We start from the raw sequence: 17,388 nt of genomic DNA on the forward strand, positions 1-17,388 counted from the left end.
GTCCTCTTGCCTGTCTCCTTTGCCCGTGATGAGCAGACGCACGCCGTCATTTCGCAGGGGGTGAAGGTTGAAGGAAGGAAGCCAGGGAGCTCAGAGCTGAGTGGCAGGCAAGGCAGGAGAGAGGGGAGGCCTTGAATCAAGCCTGGATTCGGGCTCACCTCAAACTGTGGGGGGGAATCAGAGGTCAAGCTCAAATCAGGATGAAAGTTCCGCTGGTCAGCTGGCTGGGTGTGCAAAAGGGAAGGTGCAGAAAAGATCCAGCTCCTAGAGCTTGAGCGTATTGGTACAGAATAATTCAATGTGATGTGCAGGTACCTCCGAGTAGCCAGGGTATGGGCTCCCTGATGGCCATCCGTGCCTGCTCCTCAGGTGGGTCTCGCAGTGACTGAATCCCCTCCCAGCCTCAGGGGCTGCTGTGCTCATTCCTTCCTTCACTGGCAAGGCCCCCGCACAGTACGTACTTCAGGAAAAAGCCCATTCAGATATTGCACAGTACAGATCCCATGATACAGAGCTACACTCTATCATGTGGAGAGGAAAAAATAAAATTAAAAAAAAAAAAAAAAAGAAACCTCAGACTTCCACTGCCAGCAAATTTCTAGTAAACATTTTAGAACTGATACTCGCTGGGCGACGGGGCCATCTCCCTGACACCTGCATCCTTCCAGGCTGCTGAAAAAGCATCCTCTGTTCTTGCTCTTTTGACAGCTTCCTTTTGGAGTTTAACATGAGTAGCTTCTGGCACTCAGACAACTTGGCAGATGGTGAGTACACAAGAGTCCAGCCGCCCCATAGCATGTGCGTGTTACAGCCACTGGTGGCAGAAGAAGCTGTATGGGGGAGCCTGGCCTCGTTCAAGGAGTTTGCTGTCTGCCCTGCCACCTCTCCCTCCACAAACACTGGAAGCCAGCTTCCAGGTCCCACCACCACCCCATCTCCCCCCATTTCCACCCCCATTTCAGGCTGCCACAGCACTAGAGCGGTCAGGGTGAGGAGTGTGCAGCTTGGAGCACACTGCTTGCTTTCCTCAGGGTAACTGCTGGGGTGGGGGAGGCTCTTCTACCCAAGGACCCCCAACCTACATGCAGTGGGATGAAAGAGCATCAACTGCAAAGCCTTTCAGTTGGAATGACTTCCAGTCTTCCCTGAAGGTGGCCTACAGGACAGGACTGAGCAGGGCTGGAGCAGCAGGCTCTCCGGAGCCTAGCAGGGGTCCCGGGAAGCTAGCCAGAAACCTGTAAGGTTCCATAACACATTGAGGTCTACGCTTGGCCAGTGGACCCTCTCTAGAGGAGAGAAGATGATAGCACGTGGCATTGCACAGCAGCTGAGTGCAGCAGAGCGGTATGTCTGGGTTGAAATCCAGTGACCTGCCCTGCAGCTGCAGTGCTGCCTGCTGGAAACGTCCCGGGAGTCTCTGCAGTCCCATCCCTGCCCCTGCTGGCAGGGGGGATGTTCATGGCCCTGAGCTGACCCAAAGGGAAAAGTGAGGAGTGCTCTGCACAGCCATGTAGGTGCCGTTATTCCATCCTGACTAATTATTCAGCACTAATGGTGCTTTTAGTGGTGACAGTGGTACCTTCCCTGCTGGCTGCAGCGCTGAGTCTTCTGCATTGAACTCCCCCAGTGTAATGGGGAAACAGTCACTTTTAGAAAGCAAGAGTTCCTTCTAGTCAGAGAACCAGCCCGATGTCTGGATACTGTTTAGGTCCCACTCACCGCCTCCAAAGAAGATTGCCAGAGATGGCAGTAGAAGTTGCAGCTATCTTCTTCTACACAGCCCTGGCTGCTGCTTAACACGCATCAGGATAACGGGAGTGCCCCAGGCAGAAATTGGTGAGGAAGAGTCAGATGAGCAAGGGCAGTGCTTGTGGCAGTGCAGGAGGCAGCGTGGCTCTTCCTGGGGGACCGCAGTTTGATTTAGCCTTCACTTGAGGAGATGTGAGGAAAAAGGAGGGGGGTTCTCACTGCGGCCCTGCTCATCACCATTTCCTTTTGTGCTTTCTTCATCTCTCTCCCACATCACCCCCGTGACTGCTGTATGAAATTTCATCTCTTCATTGCGCTGCCGTCATGTGCAACTCTCACGTGGTTCCATCTTCATTGTGTGTCTCTGTGTGTCATGCGACTTCTCCAGCCAAGGCTGTCTTCCATCACTGTAAGTAGAACCACTTAACAGCAAAAAGAGGAGGATTTAGCTAGAAGTCGCAGGCTAGGAAAGACTTTTTTCCACCTTTTGGACAATGGGGAGCTTGCAGAAAGGTGTGGCAGGGACAAGGCAGTGCCTGGCTCTATTTCGCTGCACTGCAAAGCAGCAAGTGATACGCTTGCTTGTTTAGCTGGCTGAGCTGGTGATTGAAGGTCTGTCACCGAGATGTCAATAAAAGAAGGGGCACACCAGCCGCTTCAAGACCTGTGGGCGCAAACACCACCATCCCTCGTTACTACGGTGTAGGTGGGCCCATAGCCCATGTACCATGGCATGTCCTTCACTTTGCTTCCCAGCTGTCCCATTCTTTCCTGTTGTTATGCCAAAACCAAAGACCAACTCGTGCTTTCTTGCAGGAAAAACTATACGGGTCTCATAGACTTCAGTTATTAAGAGGCAACTTAAGTCTTCTTTTCCACACTACACAGCTCAGCTCCCTCTGATGAATCCCAGCCCAGCCCCAGGATAATGCAGAACTGCTTTCAAGCAGTTCAGCTGATAAGTGTATGCTCTAGCTCATAAATCCGCTCCTACAGGCAAGTTAGAAATCCCTCCAAGACAGAGTCCAGACTGTGGCTGTGTCTCTATCTCCCTGCTTCCATATCTAGCCTGTATTCGCCGATTTGCTCTCTGCCCAGCAAGACGTATGTGTGAGACGGAGATAGAGAAACAGAGACATTTGGAATGTGTCTTACTGTATGAAGAAGAGGAAGAGAAAGAGAGGGTGTCTACAGATGAAAAAAATTAGTGTCCATGGTGGCAGGGTGTGGGGGGTAGGGGGTGGAGCGGAGTGGAGTGGAAGAATACTGTTGGGGCTGGAAGAAATGGATTGCACGTGTTGTTGAGAAAGGGCTGTAGATTTTTGCCAGAGATGTTAACATTTTCTTGACTGCGTGCCAAGGCTGGTGTATGCAAAAAATATGAAGAGGAGGAGACATTTTGCAAGAGGGAAACTGAGCACACATTTATTCAGGGATATGCACAGAGGAATTAATGGTCGGGGAGCTAATGCTCACCCTTGCCTGACTTGTGCACCTCTGGCTCTGCAGCGCTGAGCCTATTTCTGCTTCCCAAGTTCTCTGGCTTTCTGGGAGGGCGAGTCATGCTGTTGGAATATGGGCATGATATATGCAGACTGCACGCATCATGCAAATCTGTTTTCAGAAGCGATGGGAAGACATGTTTGCTTCCCCAGATTTTTTACTGCTCTCAGCATCTCATTCCTTTCTGTTTGTAAGGGCTTCTGCTTTTATGGACATCACCACAGGTTTGAAAGCTTTTCATTAAGCCAAAAATACCTCCAGCCAAGGCATGCAGCCTAGAAAGGACTATTTCTAGAATTCCGTAGCTCACGGAAGTTTCTTTTTCACTGCATGGTAGTATACACAGAGGATATTTTACAAGATAATTGATTAAATTCTGTGGTTTGTATTTGTAACTAAGTGGCAGATTTTGTCTCATGTCCCAGAGTAAATCCGCTGACTTGGGTGCATGATTTATGCTGGTGAGAAAGAATTCACAATCTGGGTGGTATAGTTTATAACAAGGTGCGGCGGCTGCCTTTGCTACTCAGGAGGATTTGTTGCCAAATGTCTGACAAAGTCTTTCTGGAAGTGCAGATGGTAGCAACAACAGCCTGGAATTAACTCACTCTTTGCTATAAAGTTTGCAATTTGTTATCAGCTCCTCTGGCTGTTTACTAATCCCTGACCACCAGACTCAGAGTGCTGATAATGTTCTGATGTCCAGCATGTGCATGCAAAGGCTCAGCCCAAGCGTTTTGCTGATGATGTACATGCTGCTGGGCTTCTCTGAACTTCTCAATACTGCTGCAGCTGCGTTGCTTCCGAGCAAATTAAGTGGCAGTAGGCCTAAGCATAATCCCTGTCATAGGTCTTGTCTCTGTGCAGAAGTTAGGAGATTTTAAAGTGGCTTCTTTTCATTTAGCCTGTGCCAAAAACTGATTTAAGATGGTCTGTGCAGGGGACTTGTGCCAATTTAGCAGAGTTTAAAAATACAGCTTGGTGCACGTGATAAAGTTAACCCAGGGCAAGTCAAGTCGCAGGCGGTCATGCGAGACCCAGACAGAAACGCGGCTTCTGTGAGTGACTGAGCCCGTATTGCCAGTGGCAAAAGTGCCCCTGAAGGGACTAAACCTGGTGTGCCTCCCACTGCTCACCTCCAGATGCACCGGCTGCTCCTCCGAGTGCCGCTGCAGCTCAGGTGTTGCCTCTCTGGTCCCGTGTTGGGAGCCGAGGTACAGCTCTGGCCCCTGCGTGCAGGTCAGGCTTGTCCCAGGTGTGGATCATGCCATCTCTTTAGCTGACTTTCCCCTTGAGGCTCAGTTCTCCAAGCCCTCCAAGTCCAGCATGACAGCCCTGATTCAACACTGGCTGGGGCTGGGAGGCCTCAGATCTTCTTCCATCCCGTATTTTCCTAGCCAATGGTTTCATTCACCCCCTCTCTGTACCCCGTCTTTCACACCACTGGTTTTTATATTGCTTTTACTCCGTCTGTTTTGATGACACTATACCAGGAAGCTGGAGCTAGTGAAGATCATAATTTTTTACCAGGAACAGGGGGAAAATGAGGACCTGGATAAAGTCTCTGCTATGTCAGGACCCTTTGCAGCTCCTGACATGGGGAATACGCTAAATTCTTGCAAGCAGACGTGTCCCAACTATATCAAGTCACCTTTGTGGTCATCACAGCTATTCTTCTGAGCAAGAACCAGCACAGTCCATCACCAACAGCTGAGCTGTGGTGACAGCTCCGGTCACTCAGTGCTGTGAATCCAGGGGGGATCCAATGGGACTCTGATGGTTTGTGTCTGAGGGACCAATGCATGGTCTTGCCACAAGCATGTCCCTAAGAAGGTCTGTCCATGGCCCAGACTATGACAGTCTAGCCACCTGTTTCAGAGTTTGGAGCTGTTTTCCCAGCCACTAGTACAGTGAATGAAGGCTGAGGGAAAGGGTTCCCGCTCTCTTCCTCACATTCCTTTAGCCCATCAGGGACTTCGGTGGCCAGAATACAGTTAGTAGCCAGTCTGAGCTGGAAAGCATCTGCAGCTTCTCTCTTTACAGCATAAAAAACATTCTGTGTGTTTCATCAGAAATGTCTAAGCCTTTGAAATTCACCTCGGTAACAGGGCCTTCTACTGCTCGTCCAGAATATCCTCAGGACTGTTCATCCCTGTGACAGGCTAACCCAGGGTGTTCTCCATTAGTAAAACTGGGAGAGGCTTTTCCATACTTCTGCAGTGTCGGGTTTGCACAGAGGGATGGCAAATGGTGGCAGAGCACAGCCAGGCACCTCCGGGCTGGCAGCAGGGTTTCTGCCAGACCCTGAAAGCATGACTTTAGCTGATTAATTTAGTGTGAATCCAGGGTGAATACAGAACAAAGCATCATGCTGAAATCAAGCCCTGCGTGCTTTGGATCTGTGCAAAATGCACCTAACCGTGATACCAAAAGGTGGGTCCCACAGTCCGGAAGGATTGAAGTAGGAGGCTGCTTTGCGAATGATGTTTTTTGAACGTTCAGAAGAAAAGCACAAGGTGCAACTTACCAAGCACTCTGTATCGCAGGGAAGTGTTTGAGTACCCATCATATTCACCTGAGGAAGGCATTAGAGGGAAGCTTGGGCTCCAGTTCCTGGCTCTTAATGGATGTCTTGTGTCACTCGATTGCCATAGTGGAGAGAAAAATCAGAGAAGATCATCCAGCTTTCCTCTCTCGTGTAATCTGCATTGTTTGCATGGCAGGCTCTGCAGGGTGGTGCCTGCCTCTTTCTGTGTGCTCAGGCCGTGTCGGGGGAGAGGATACCATGCCTTTTGGTGAGGGTTTTCCAGTGATACAAATTACCCATCAGAATCATGGATGCCCTCTTGGTGCCTTCTTACCATACGTTCACTGATTAAAACTCATGTTGCTGCATTTTTCTATAAATCTTCAGCACCACTGCTGCAAGGGTCATCCTCCACATCAGAAGGACTCTCTCCCTGCCCGCTCCCCCGGTAGGGCTGCCTGCTGTGCGGGTGCAGGGCTGCAGAGTGAGTCTGTTGTACTCAGACCCAAAGCTGATGTAAAAGCCATTTCTTATATTTGTTGTTAGCTGAGCCGCAACCACCTCTGCCCTAGCAACAAAGCTTCACATTTCCAGCAGCGACATTCTCCTGTGTCCTACAGAGGCAGGAGCTGGCTTTGCTACCTCCAGCTGCAGAAAATAATTGCCAGAAGGGCCCAAGGCAGTAGTTTCAGGCAAGACGGACTTTGCTGAACTCCTAGAAAGGATGCCCTTGCTTCTGAAGGGAGGCTCAGCAAAGTGGTTCAGCTCCCCCTCATCCTCAAATCAGTTTGGGACTCCCACAGAGTGCAACTGATGAGTGATGGAGCAGCTGCTCCCTATCTCTGCAGGGGATGGCTCCCTCCAGGAGCCAGCACTCTGTGATAGTTGGGTCTCTGCTGGTCCTCCAGAGCCGTTGTCTGCTTCCCTGTGGTCTCAGGCCAGAGCTGTTAGCTGGCGGTGTTTTCTTTTGATGTGACACATACTCAGCCCCTCAAATTGCCTGCTGTGGGCTCACTCTGAAACGTCAGAGGGCTCAGGAAGGATCAGCGGTTGATGGAGAACCCCACCATGGACACACAGGATCCCCGCAGGGGCAGATCCCTCAGCATGAAGGACCAGCTCAGTCACAGCTTTGAATATTTAAAAAAGTGCACAAACCAGGGCTGGGTTAGGTAGGAGGGACTTTATTAAGGCTGCTGCTTTGGTAGACACCCCCTGTCCTTTGAACTCAGGGGTACCGGTGCCCAAATGTCCCTGCCTAACTGGCCATGGGGGTCCCTGGGGTGCTGTGGCTGCTGTGGCCCCACGGCTGTGGCTTGGGCAGGGCAGGATCCAGGCGTGCTTGAGGAAGGCGAGTGGGAATACTGGGCGCATTTCATTTCTCACATATGTTGGTTTTCCCACACCACCTAGTGGGAGCAGGAATTGCTGTCTGGCTGCGTTCTGCAGCATCTCCTTCCCTTTCTTCCCTGGTAGGCACCTGCTCTTGGCCACTGTCGGGGGACACACACACATGCAGGGCTCCTTCTGTAACCTACATCACCAGTCTTAAATGCTTCCATCTGTGCAGACCACACCGGTAAGACCCTCTGCCCTTCATTCCTCACCTTCTCTCCTTACCATCGCAGCTCACAGGCACAAGAAGCACGACACCTTGCAGCCCTGTGACACCGAGTACCCCGTTTTCGTGTATGAGCCGGCCATCAAGGAGACCAATGGGCTGATTGACTGTGGAGATTGCCAAAAGTAAGAATTGCAGCTTCCCTTTCATTTGGGGGGCTCCCCAGGTCCTGATGGCATGCAAGCCTTGTCACAGAGCCCACCGGTGACGACAGCACCTGAGACGAGTCCCCTGCCACTGTGCTCATGGTGTGGCCACTGCCGCATCCACAGCTGTGGCCAGAGAGCAGAGCTAAACAGCCACGCTGGGCAATGAGGAGGTGAAGTGACCAAGCTATCACTTCTCAATAAAAGAGAAAAAAAAATTAAAACCATCTGTTAATAAGCAGAGGTGACTGTAGAACAAGGGAAAGAGCATTTTTTTAATATATTTATAGAAATAGAAATAGATAGAGATAGAGATAGAGATAGAGATCATTCCATTCCACAGATTTCAGAAAGGAGCTTTTTCTGTTTTTTCACATTTCTGGCAAAAGTTTTCTGCCTAGAAATTTTTTTTTCGCAATGCTTTTGGATTTCCTTTTCCTTTTTTTTTATTTTCCCTCTTTTCTGTTTTTCTACAGAAAAAAAAAGTAGGGAAGGGGGAAAAAAAGAAGTGTTAAACTGAAAAAAAAATGAAAACACAGGTCCACTTTTTTATTTTCCATTTTCATTTTAAGAGAATGAACAGTCCAAAATAACAGAAAAGTCGTTGTGAAAACAGGCAGTTTTTAGCAGTTGCGTAGCACCATCAGCAATCACGTGCGGAAAGCTGACAGAAGGATGAATTTCCACTGGTCCAGCTTTTCCTAACATGAGGTGTCCAAACAGATCTGACTGGAATCCCTCTTAAAAAAAAAACAAACAAAACACCACCAAAACCAATCCTACCTAGTCTGACTTCAGTCTTGGATCAACTGCAGGAAAGACTTAAAGGTTAGTAAAACAGCCTGTGCTAGTCCACATGACTTGAGGAAAACCAGGCCTTGCCAAATGTTGTTTTAGAAGAGATTGCAGATGTAGGGACAACAAGGTGTGTAGGTGCAATAAGCTCTGGGCCAATCCAGAGTCCCCCAGACTGCCCTGTTGGTGTGTTGAGCTGTTGCTGCACAGATTGCTGCCACCAACGCAGCCTGGAGCTGACCCCTCCTTGCTGGAGGGCAGCAGCAGCTGCACCATCCTGCTCAGCTGCTTCCTAGTTGCAGGTGTAGCTGCAGCCTCTGGATTCCAGGCGTATCTTTTGTGCATCTTTCATGCAGGTGTTTGGGACAGACACATGCTCTGTGGCGCGTTAGCCAGTGGCAGGCCCAGGTGTACAGGCTCTCCTGGTCATGTTTCACAAGTCCAGGTGGTTCCCAGAGGAGCCAGGGTAGGCTGCATGCTCCATCCTGGCCAAAAAGTTGGCTTGCAGGTCGGTGCACGGAGCACTTTTATCCTGGTTACTGAATTTGTGCATGGGTTAAAATCAGCTTGTCAGAGCTTCCAAAACAGTCCTCGGCCAGGAATACTAATGAAATGGTTGAGCTGCAGCGTGTGACATTCAACACCTCTAAAATGTGAATACAGAAATCCCGAGGCTAGAAGGCAGCCAGCCTAGGTGGTGAAAAACCAAGGAGACAGGATGGTCCTCCAGTGCAGCCAGACTGGTCGGTGCAGCGGGCACATCCTCACAAACCCGTATTTCTAATCCAGAAGCCCTCTCCTTGGGCTGAGAAGTGCTTAGCAGGATCAAGAGTGCATAGAGCCACATACTGGCTGCAGTGTTGCAGCCTCGCCACCAGTGCAGCCATGCCAAGCCCAACATCCCTGGCCTTCCCCGTGTCCAGTGGCCCCAGGCCAGCCTGCAGGTTCCTTGCCAGGGCTGTACGGCCGCCCCGTCCCCAGCAGCAGCACAGCCTGCCAGCAGGCAGTGGAGCACAGCAGCACAGGCAGGTCAGCCTGGCTCTGGGTGGCTGCAGCCTCTGTGCTGGCAGAGGGCAGGCAATGCCTGCGAGGCATCAGACTCGGGGGGAGGCGTAGGCTGGGGAGATGCCCAGACACGTACGGCACCTTGCAGTGACACCAGCACGCGTGCGCCTGGACACGCACCCCCTGCCACTCTCCCTGCGCACCCAGGGGTGCCATAGACGTGCACGTGCCAGTGTGCAAACCCACAGTCACAGGCACATGCAGCCTCGTGAGCACAGAGACGTGTCTGAGCTGCCTGTGCATGCACACACGCACACTCATGCCCTAAGCCCTGCACACAGCCGAAACGCGTGCCTGCCCTCATCCTGCTCTGCCCATGCAAGCCGTCTGCTGCCTGCGCAACTGGGCAGCACAGCGCTGCCACAAGCCCTCACGTGCACATCCTTGGGTAAACGCTTGCATCTAGAGACATCCCCATAGGCACGTGCTGGTTCTTGTCACCAGTCCTTTTCCGTAGTCTGCTTGTCCAACAAGGAAGGGAAGGCGCAGGCAAAATTGTGGCTGCAAAGTGAAGCTGTGTGTTTCTCGTGGCAGTAGGCAAGACCAAGCACCAGCTGGTCAGTCCCATCACACCAACGTAATGTGTAGTGCTACTGGGATCCTCTATGTCCCACTCCAGTAACATGAAATTTAACAAAACTCTGCTCCTTGCAGGGCCACGTAGTACATACATCCTTGGATCACATAAGCATATGCATAAATGTAAGTTGAATGGGCGTTGGCACACCTCTGGATGGAAACCAGGCCTTCTCAGGTGTCATCTGCTGTGACATCCTGCCCCATTCGGAAGAGACTTGTGTTGGGTTTTGTTTGTTGGTTGGTCTTTTTGGTTGGGTTCTTGCATTTTGGGTTTGATTTTGGCTTTTGTGCCTAGCGTGGAGTTGTAAATCTGAGCCACTTTGGAGCATCCTGCAGCCAAAGAGGTGTGATAACACCACCTCCCCGTGCGTATGGCTGCTTGCTGTGTCTCTCCTGCTTTCTGCTGACATCACGTTTCCAATGATCTCCGGAGTTTTGTTGATTTCTTTGCTGTGGGCTGGGTGATGCCAGGGCAGCTGCTCTGGCACTGCAGCAAGAGAGACGTGGTTTCTCCCACCTGCTTTTTTTCTTGCAGGATGTTTGTGGCACAGCAGATCACCAACAGTAACCTGCTGCTCCTCGTCACAGATGCTGTCTGCGACTGCAGCATCTTCCCACCTGTCCTGCTGGATGCAAAAGAGGTCAAATATATCCTTCCACACACAGCAGAGACGCACAGCTCCACAGGCCCTTTCATCTCTGTGTTTGCTAGGGTGTAAAACGTGCTCCTGTGGCAATTGCCATGGGCGTGGTGGGCATTGTGGGACAGCCGGGGAGAGACATGGAGCAGGTGGGGTTGCAGTGCAGTGGAGAGGAGGTAACAGTTCCGCCTTCCAGCCCCACAAGAGGAAGCCAGCCTCCACTGCCTGGCTGTCTGATGTGCTGCACAGGGTGAGGGCGGGACAGGCCAGAGGAAAGGGTCAGCGGTGGGGTGGGTGCAGCTGGGCTGGCTCCCCGCACTGCTCCCAGGTGCTTCCATAACTCATCCCTGCTGGGTCCTCATCCCTTGCTCCTCATAAGGGCGGTGATGTGGTGCAGCTTGTCACTGTGAAGCTGAGCCCTGCCCTGGCATTTTCGCCACTTTGAGCTGCCTGTTGGTCCTTGCTGTCTTTTAGCGCTAGGAGACGTCTCCAGCCCATGCAGGGTGACCTGCCCTTCCCTCATCCTCCCTGCTCTGTCTCTGAGGCTCTGCAGTTACACCTAGACAACTTGCAGCAAACCCTGTGGGTCTGTGCAGCACTCATCTCCCCTCCCTGCTGCTGCCGCCTGTGTCCTTAACAGTCTCGCACATAACGCTTCAGTGAAGTGTGAACGGATGCGGTCCCAGAAGCTGAGGCGGCGGCCGGACACGTGCCACGCGTTTCACCCTGAGGTACCCTGGGGCAGCACGGGAGGGAGGGAGAGCACGCGGCTGGGTTCCACCACGGGCACGCCTGTGGCCATGCACACACCTCCCCTTGCACCCCGGCTGCGTGTACCACGTGCCCGTGCTGCTGGCTGGACCCAGACGCAGCCACCTGACTCCCTAAGGGGCTTCCTAGCAGGAGGACGGTCACACTAGTGACACCTGGGAAGGACTTGAGCTCAGACATCACAGGGTTGCTGGGTTTCTTTGGGGGTTCACCCGCTGGAAGAGCCCTGATCCCTGTAACTAGCCCTTGCAACCCGGGCTTGGTGCAGCCGGGCAGCTATCCCGCCCGGCCAGGCTGGCAGGGGTTTGGTCTGGGCACCTTCGCAGTGTGCAGGACAGCCCATCTGCCTGTCCCTGCCCCGGGCGCCAGGAGCAGGCATGGCAACCCGCTCATGGGCAGCGGACTCTGGAAGGAGCTGCAAGGGGGACCTGCTGGCAGGAGCTGATCCTGCTGCGGTCTCTGAGGCTGAGGGATGGGGCTCAGGGTGTGGGGCAGAGCATGGCGAAAGCCAAGGACACAAGTGGCTTCCTAGCTTGCAGGTGACCACCGTGGCCCGCAGGCATCAAACCAGTCCCTTCCTTTGCCCGTGGTGACCCTTCCTTCTGGCCACGGGCATTGCTCCCCCTTCCAAAGGCGAGCAGTGGGCTCCCTTCCCTCTGCCGGCAGCCGCCCTGGGGGTAAGCAAGCTGATGCCTTCTCTCCCATCTCCCAGGAAAATGCCCAAGACTGCGGTGGCACTGCCGAGCTGTCTGTCTCACCGATGCTGCTCCTTCTGCCCCTGGTGCTGCTCCTGCGGTGACGCCGCCTGCAAAGCGCCTTACGCGGCAGAGAACCGGGAGGACTGGGCTTCTGCTGGCCCGAGCGGCAGGAGGGGAGGAGGTGGGGGCGCAGGCCATCCTGGGGTGCCCACTGCAGCTCCCTGGGGAGACAGAGCGTTACCGACGTGGCACAGTGCATCCTGCATCCTTCACCACAGGGTCCAGCGTGTGCCGATGGTGGAAGCTGCTCCCTCCTTGAACGCCCGCGCCGAGAGGCCCATGCGGGACCCTGGCACGCGCCTACCGAGCTGCTCCTCCCAGCCACCGGCTCACAGCCAGGACAGCCAAGGTCATTGGCACGGGTGGCATTTCACCGTCAGCCTGCCTCCTGTGGAGCCACTTTGGAGCCCCGGAGGCAGAAAGCACCTCAGGAAAGCGGGGTGGGGGTGGGGGGCAGGGTACACCGTCTGCCTGTCCCTCGGTGGGAGCCGCCAGCATTTTGAGCACCCAGGTCTGGAGCAGCCCAGGCACAGCCGTGCCAGAACAGGGCCCTTAGTGGTTCCCAGCAGGGAGGCAGCATCTCCTGGTCTTCGGGGTGGTCCTTGCCCAGGACCCCAGGGGCAGGACATGGCACCTGACCTGAACCGCAGTAACTGAACACCTAACTGGACAACAACGGGAGGTAGCACAGCGTGACTAGTTAGCTGCAGCTACAGCAGCTCTGCTGAGGAGACCCACCACTAGCGCGGCATCCAGATTCCTGTCTAGATGTGACCTTACCTCTGGGAAGGAGTTACGTATGACCCACCAAAAGAGGAGGTACATTTCCCACTGCCTGCTAATTTCACTGCAGAAGTGGTTACGGAACGGGCACTTTCCCCCCCAGAGCAGCACCGCCGTGCTCATTGAAGCTGCCCTTGGCTGTCCCAGGGCAAGCAGCCCTGAGCCTGGCATCTCCAGCTGGTGGGCACGGGCTGTTTCTCACAGCGCTTTAGGGACCCCAGGTGGGAGCATTGATTTTTCCCTTTTTTTTTTTTTTTTTTTTTTTTGTATTAACTGCTCCATACCTCTCGTTAAAAACAAATATATGGTACATTCTAAATAGATACTTCAGCTTCAGCATGTCATGTTTGGTACAAAGCGCAGCACTACGTTACATCCCAGAAAACCCTCTCTCTGCCAAACACACAGGGACAGGGTGCTGGTGGAGGGACTGCAAACGAAGCTGCAGTGGCCTGGCCCTCCCCCCACAAAACGGGGGTGCCAAGAAGAGCTCCTGGTTGCTGTGCTGCCATGGGAAGAAGAGCCTCTGGCCACACAGCACAAACACCGTGAAGCAGCCAGCTGCACCCCACAGCTCTGTCACCTCTGAAGCAGGGTGGGGGTCCCAACGCTGGCAGGGTACATGCCAGGAATGGGGATGCCACAGCCAGCAGCTACAGACAGAAACCGGGTCTCACCTTGAGCTCTGCACCATCCCCATCTGTAGCCACCTGTGGGTACACCGCGGTTGCACCAGGGGAGCAGGCTAGCAGCCCAGCAAGGCAGAACCTTGCCCTGGCCTCCTCTGCAAGGGGGCCACTTTGGGAGCCTCTTGCACTGCTCCAGGCCCCCTGAGAGCGGTGTGACTCGTCATACCAAGCTGCCACCTCCTGCAGGACAAGTGCCCACACCCTCCTTGCTCGCTGCCCTCCATGTGTGCTGGTTGTGCACAGCTGCAGGGCTCCTTACCGAGCCCACCAAGCCACCTGCTCCTGCAGCCACCGCTGCCAGCGTTAGACCCACATGCAGCTGCTGAAAAGGGCAGTTGTATGGGAAGGGCTTTACCCTCACACCAGGGCTGTCCCCTTCCCCACACGAGCGGGAGCCCACAAACGCAGCCCTGGTGTGCTAGGGTCAGTATGCTTCTTCTTGCCACTAGTGTCACCAGATGCTGAGGGGGCAGTACTGGTCACAACCAGGTCCTGGTAGGGACCTTTCAGGGCATTACAGCTCCTGCCGTGGCTGATTTTGCCTCGCTGGAGGCGGTGTTTGGGCAAAGAGGAGAGGAACAACTGCAGTACTGGAAGTACATACGGAGATGGAGATGGTTTCCAGGCTTCAGATGCAGTGACCTTATCAGAGCCAGAAGCAGCCAAGGAAGATGAAGGCAGTGCAGAGGGAAAAGGGGCTGCTGTCAAGGCTGAGGAATCAAAAGCTGCTCACAGACTGAGGAGCCACCAGCTCAGGGCATCCCCTGTTGGCTGGCATAGCTCCCCCCATTCTGTGTGCCTGCCCTTGGTGCCTGCCCTCCTGGGGCACCACTCTGAAGGGTGACCTCCCTGTCAGAAAGGATTAGCAGTCCCATCTCCAGTCAGCTTAAAAAAAAAATACGCAAAAACGCATTGCCCTGCTACATGTGATCCACGTTTGATTTCAGGTGCATTAATCTGCAATAAACATAGTCCTGTAAAGAGACCTGCACTGAGACAGCGAAGATGTGAATTACACCTGGCTTAATTAACTCAGCAAATTTGCACATAGGTTGTAACTGGGGGGAATAGGATAGGGGTGAGAACTGTATTATATCTTATTTTTTGGTTTAAGGGTGAAGGTTTGCCCCGACTTAAAACCTGAGTGCACACTGGTGACCAGGCCGCAGAGTCACTCACACCATTGCACACCAAGTGTCAAGCCGCTGCCGTGAGCGGCTTCATGCAGCTGGCACCGAGGTGCACCCGGCTAAAGCAAAAAGAGCTGGTGGCTCCATGCTGGGGCTCCTCGGGCACCTGTCAGGCAGCGAGAGCTGGGCTGTGGGCACGGCTGGCTGGTTCAGCTGGGCTGGCAACGGGTGCCAAGCACTCACCTCTGCCTGTGTGGCTGATCCTACAGATCGCAACCCAACCCGCCAGCACGCGCTGCCTCCTCCAGCGCTCACCAGCTGCCCCCCAAATGCCCCTGGAGCAAACAGCTCCCCCATCCCACCCCACCGCTGCAGGGCTTGAGCTGGGGATTGGGGTGTGAAACCAGACAGCAGCTAATAGTCAAGAGATGCTCTGGTGTGTCTCCAGAGGAGAGTGGCCTCTGTGAGGGGGCAAGGGTAAGGCATGACCCCACAGTCCCCCACCACCTGAGCTGAGGGCGCCCCAGTCCTGGGGGACAGCTCCTCAGCCTCTGGCTGCAGGGCTGTGGGGGGAGACATCTCCTTGTGCCCCCTCACTGGGCCACCTGCGCCCACGATGCCCCCACACTTGTACCCAATGCTTGATAGGAATGTCCTAAGCATCCCTCCTCATCCAGGTCCTGTAGGGGAGGATGGAGAAGACCCCAGGGTCCCTGGAAAGCTGCAGCAGCACCACCTGGACAGTACCAGGCACCCCTCCGGAGTGTGATTTATAGGCCCATTCCCAGGCTCACTGCAAGGGGTGAGGAAGAGGGGAGCTTCCCTGCCCGCCCCCCCAGCTGCCCTGGAAACACCGGTGGGTGTGCTCAGCCACAGCAGCTCGCAGCAGGCCCATGCCAGCGCTCCCCAGGGGAGCCAGCACATGCATGCTGCAGCACCCAGTTTTGCTACAGAAGCTCCTGCTTCTGTCCATGAGGGGTTTGTCTTAGCCGTTGCGAGGCGAACACAGCCCTATTCTTCCTATGGTGCTGTTGATCCACAGTGGGGTGAGCTGCACCTAGGTACGCTTTTAGCCTTGGAAGGCAAATGGCTTGGTTGTTCCTTGCCAGCAAAGCAGAACCCAAGCACATCTACCCATTTCTGATCTCCAGCATGGGGTTAAGCAAATTCCACCACATGCTCTTCTTACCTGGCAGATAGTGGCTCACGGCCCTACAGTAAGAGAAAAATCTCCAGGAAGAGCTACTGCTCTAGCTCCCAACTTTTTCAGCCATGTGCTGGGCACAGCAGACAAAAATAGGTCAGCAAAAGCAAACAGAGATGAAGCCAGAGGATGTGACCAGCAGCAGAGCAGCTGTGAGAGGAGCCATCTCTCGCTTCCAGCTGAGCAGCATCCTGCTGCTGTCCTGATACGGCACTATAAATCACAGCTGTACCTCCTGCAAGATTCCATCCACCCCCATAAATGTGCAAACTGCAGGCATCAGGGTTTATTCTATTAAGGCAAGACACGACGGGAGGAAAGTCCCCAGCGGTGCTCTGCAGTGACGAGTGTCTGTCAGACCCACCCAGCCACATCGGGCTGCCACATAAATCAGGGGCTTCACAAGCCCTAAATCTGCAGCCAATTTCCTCCCAGGCAGGTGGAGAGCGAGTTGGGAAGAGACCTGAAACTTCTCTGTTACCCTACTTACAGGCGTCAGAAACACCCCACTGCAGGCTGGGGTAACCCCGGGTGCCTCCTGAATGCTGCGGTGGGCACAGAGGGAGTCTGAGCTGTGGGCAGCGACACGCACCTTGCACAACATCATGTACACGTGCCCTCCCTTGACTCACGCCTTGGGACAGAGCAGACAGATGACTGGATGACTAGACCTTCAAGTATGGCCAGACAGGAATGACTTCATCCTACAAAACAGTAGGAAAATCAGCCCTGGATTTACAGCAGATGTTTGCAGCTGGGAGCAGGCACAAAAGCAGCAGCTTTTCAGCAGGCTGGCCTGAATTGGCTTATATTTAGCACAAGCCTGGCACATCCTGGGCTGGGGATGGCAGTGGTCACAGTAAACAGCCACGTGCTCCAAGTGGGTTAAGGGGGAAGGTGTGTGTGTGCTCTTCTCTGCCACAGCGAAGGACCAGTACCACAGCCTTGCCTGGTTTCATGCATACCGCTCATACTCGAGCTCCTTGGGAGTACTTCCCAGGATGCTTTTTCTGCTGATAAAGCCCAATGGTACTTTAGCACAGAAACGCTGGGCACTCACAGGCCTCCACTTGCAGGGGGGCCGAGGGCAGCCGAACGCAGCATGCACTTTTGCACAAAGCAATTCTTCAAAAACACTGCGGAAGGGGCAGACTCCCATGTGCCGAATGACTCCATCATCAGCTGGACCCTCGCTGGAGCTGCTCCCATCCCCCCCAGACACTTGGGAGCTCCCCCATCCCTTGGCGCAGACGGTTCCCCAGGCCTCTGCCCTGCCCCAGCTGCAGGTTCCCTTAGGCCGCCTCTGCCTGCACTTGAAAGGAGCCTGTACACCTTCCGTCACTCAGCCAGCCAGCACTACTGTTGCTACCTGCCATGACATCAGCCACAGCAACGCAGCTCGTCATCAGTGCATGATGCAAACCGTA

General features: G+C 54.0%; 2 protein-coding genes across 2 annotated transcripts in view; one reads left to right on the top strand and one right to left on the bottom strand.

Moving 5' to 3' along the window:
- Window positions 1-15,609, top strand: part of CACNA2D4 (calcium voltage-gated channel auxiliary subunit alpha2delta 4) — a 152,608-nt gene extending 136,999 nt beyond the window's left edge. The window contains exons 35-40 of the mRNA XM_080391564.1: window positions 709-764; window positions 2,138-2,158; window positions 7,408-7,525; window positions 10,521-10,645; window positions 11,287-11,357; window positions 12,110-15,609. Of these exons, the coding sequence (XP_080247690.1) occupies window positions 709-764; window positions 2,138-2,158; window positions 7,408-7,525; window positions 10,521-10,645; window positions 11,287-11,357; window positions 12,110-12,196 (478 nt within the window). The 3' untranslated portion in view covers window positions 12,197-15,609. The remainder of the gene's footprint in view (window positions 1-708; window positions 765-2,137; window positions 2,159-7,407; window positions 7,526-10,520; window positions 10,646-11,286; window positions 11,358-12,109) is intronic.
- LOC308065510 (uncharacterized protein) lies at window positions 2,165-7,409 on the bottom strand. Its single transcript, XM_080391570.1, is given in 8 exon segments — window positions 2,165-2,750; window positions 2,754-2,765; window positions 2,767-2,793; window positions 2,797-2,907; window positions 2,910-2,951; window positions 2,953-3,176; window positions 3,378-3,427; window positions 3,429-7,409. Coding segments are annotated over 8 exon segments (738 nt in total). The 5' UTR covers window positions 3,671-7,409; the 3' UTR covers window positions 2,165-2,720.
- Window positions 15,610-17,388: the final 1,779 nt, after the last annotated feature.

Source organism: Falco punctatus, assembly GCF_963210335.1.
Source record: "Falco punctatus genome assembly, chromosome: 6".
NCBI lineage: Eukaryota > Metazoa > Chordata > Aves > Falconiformes > Falconidae > Falco > Falco punctatus.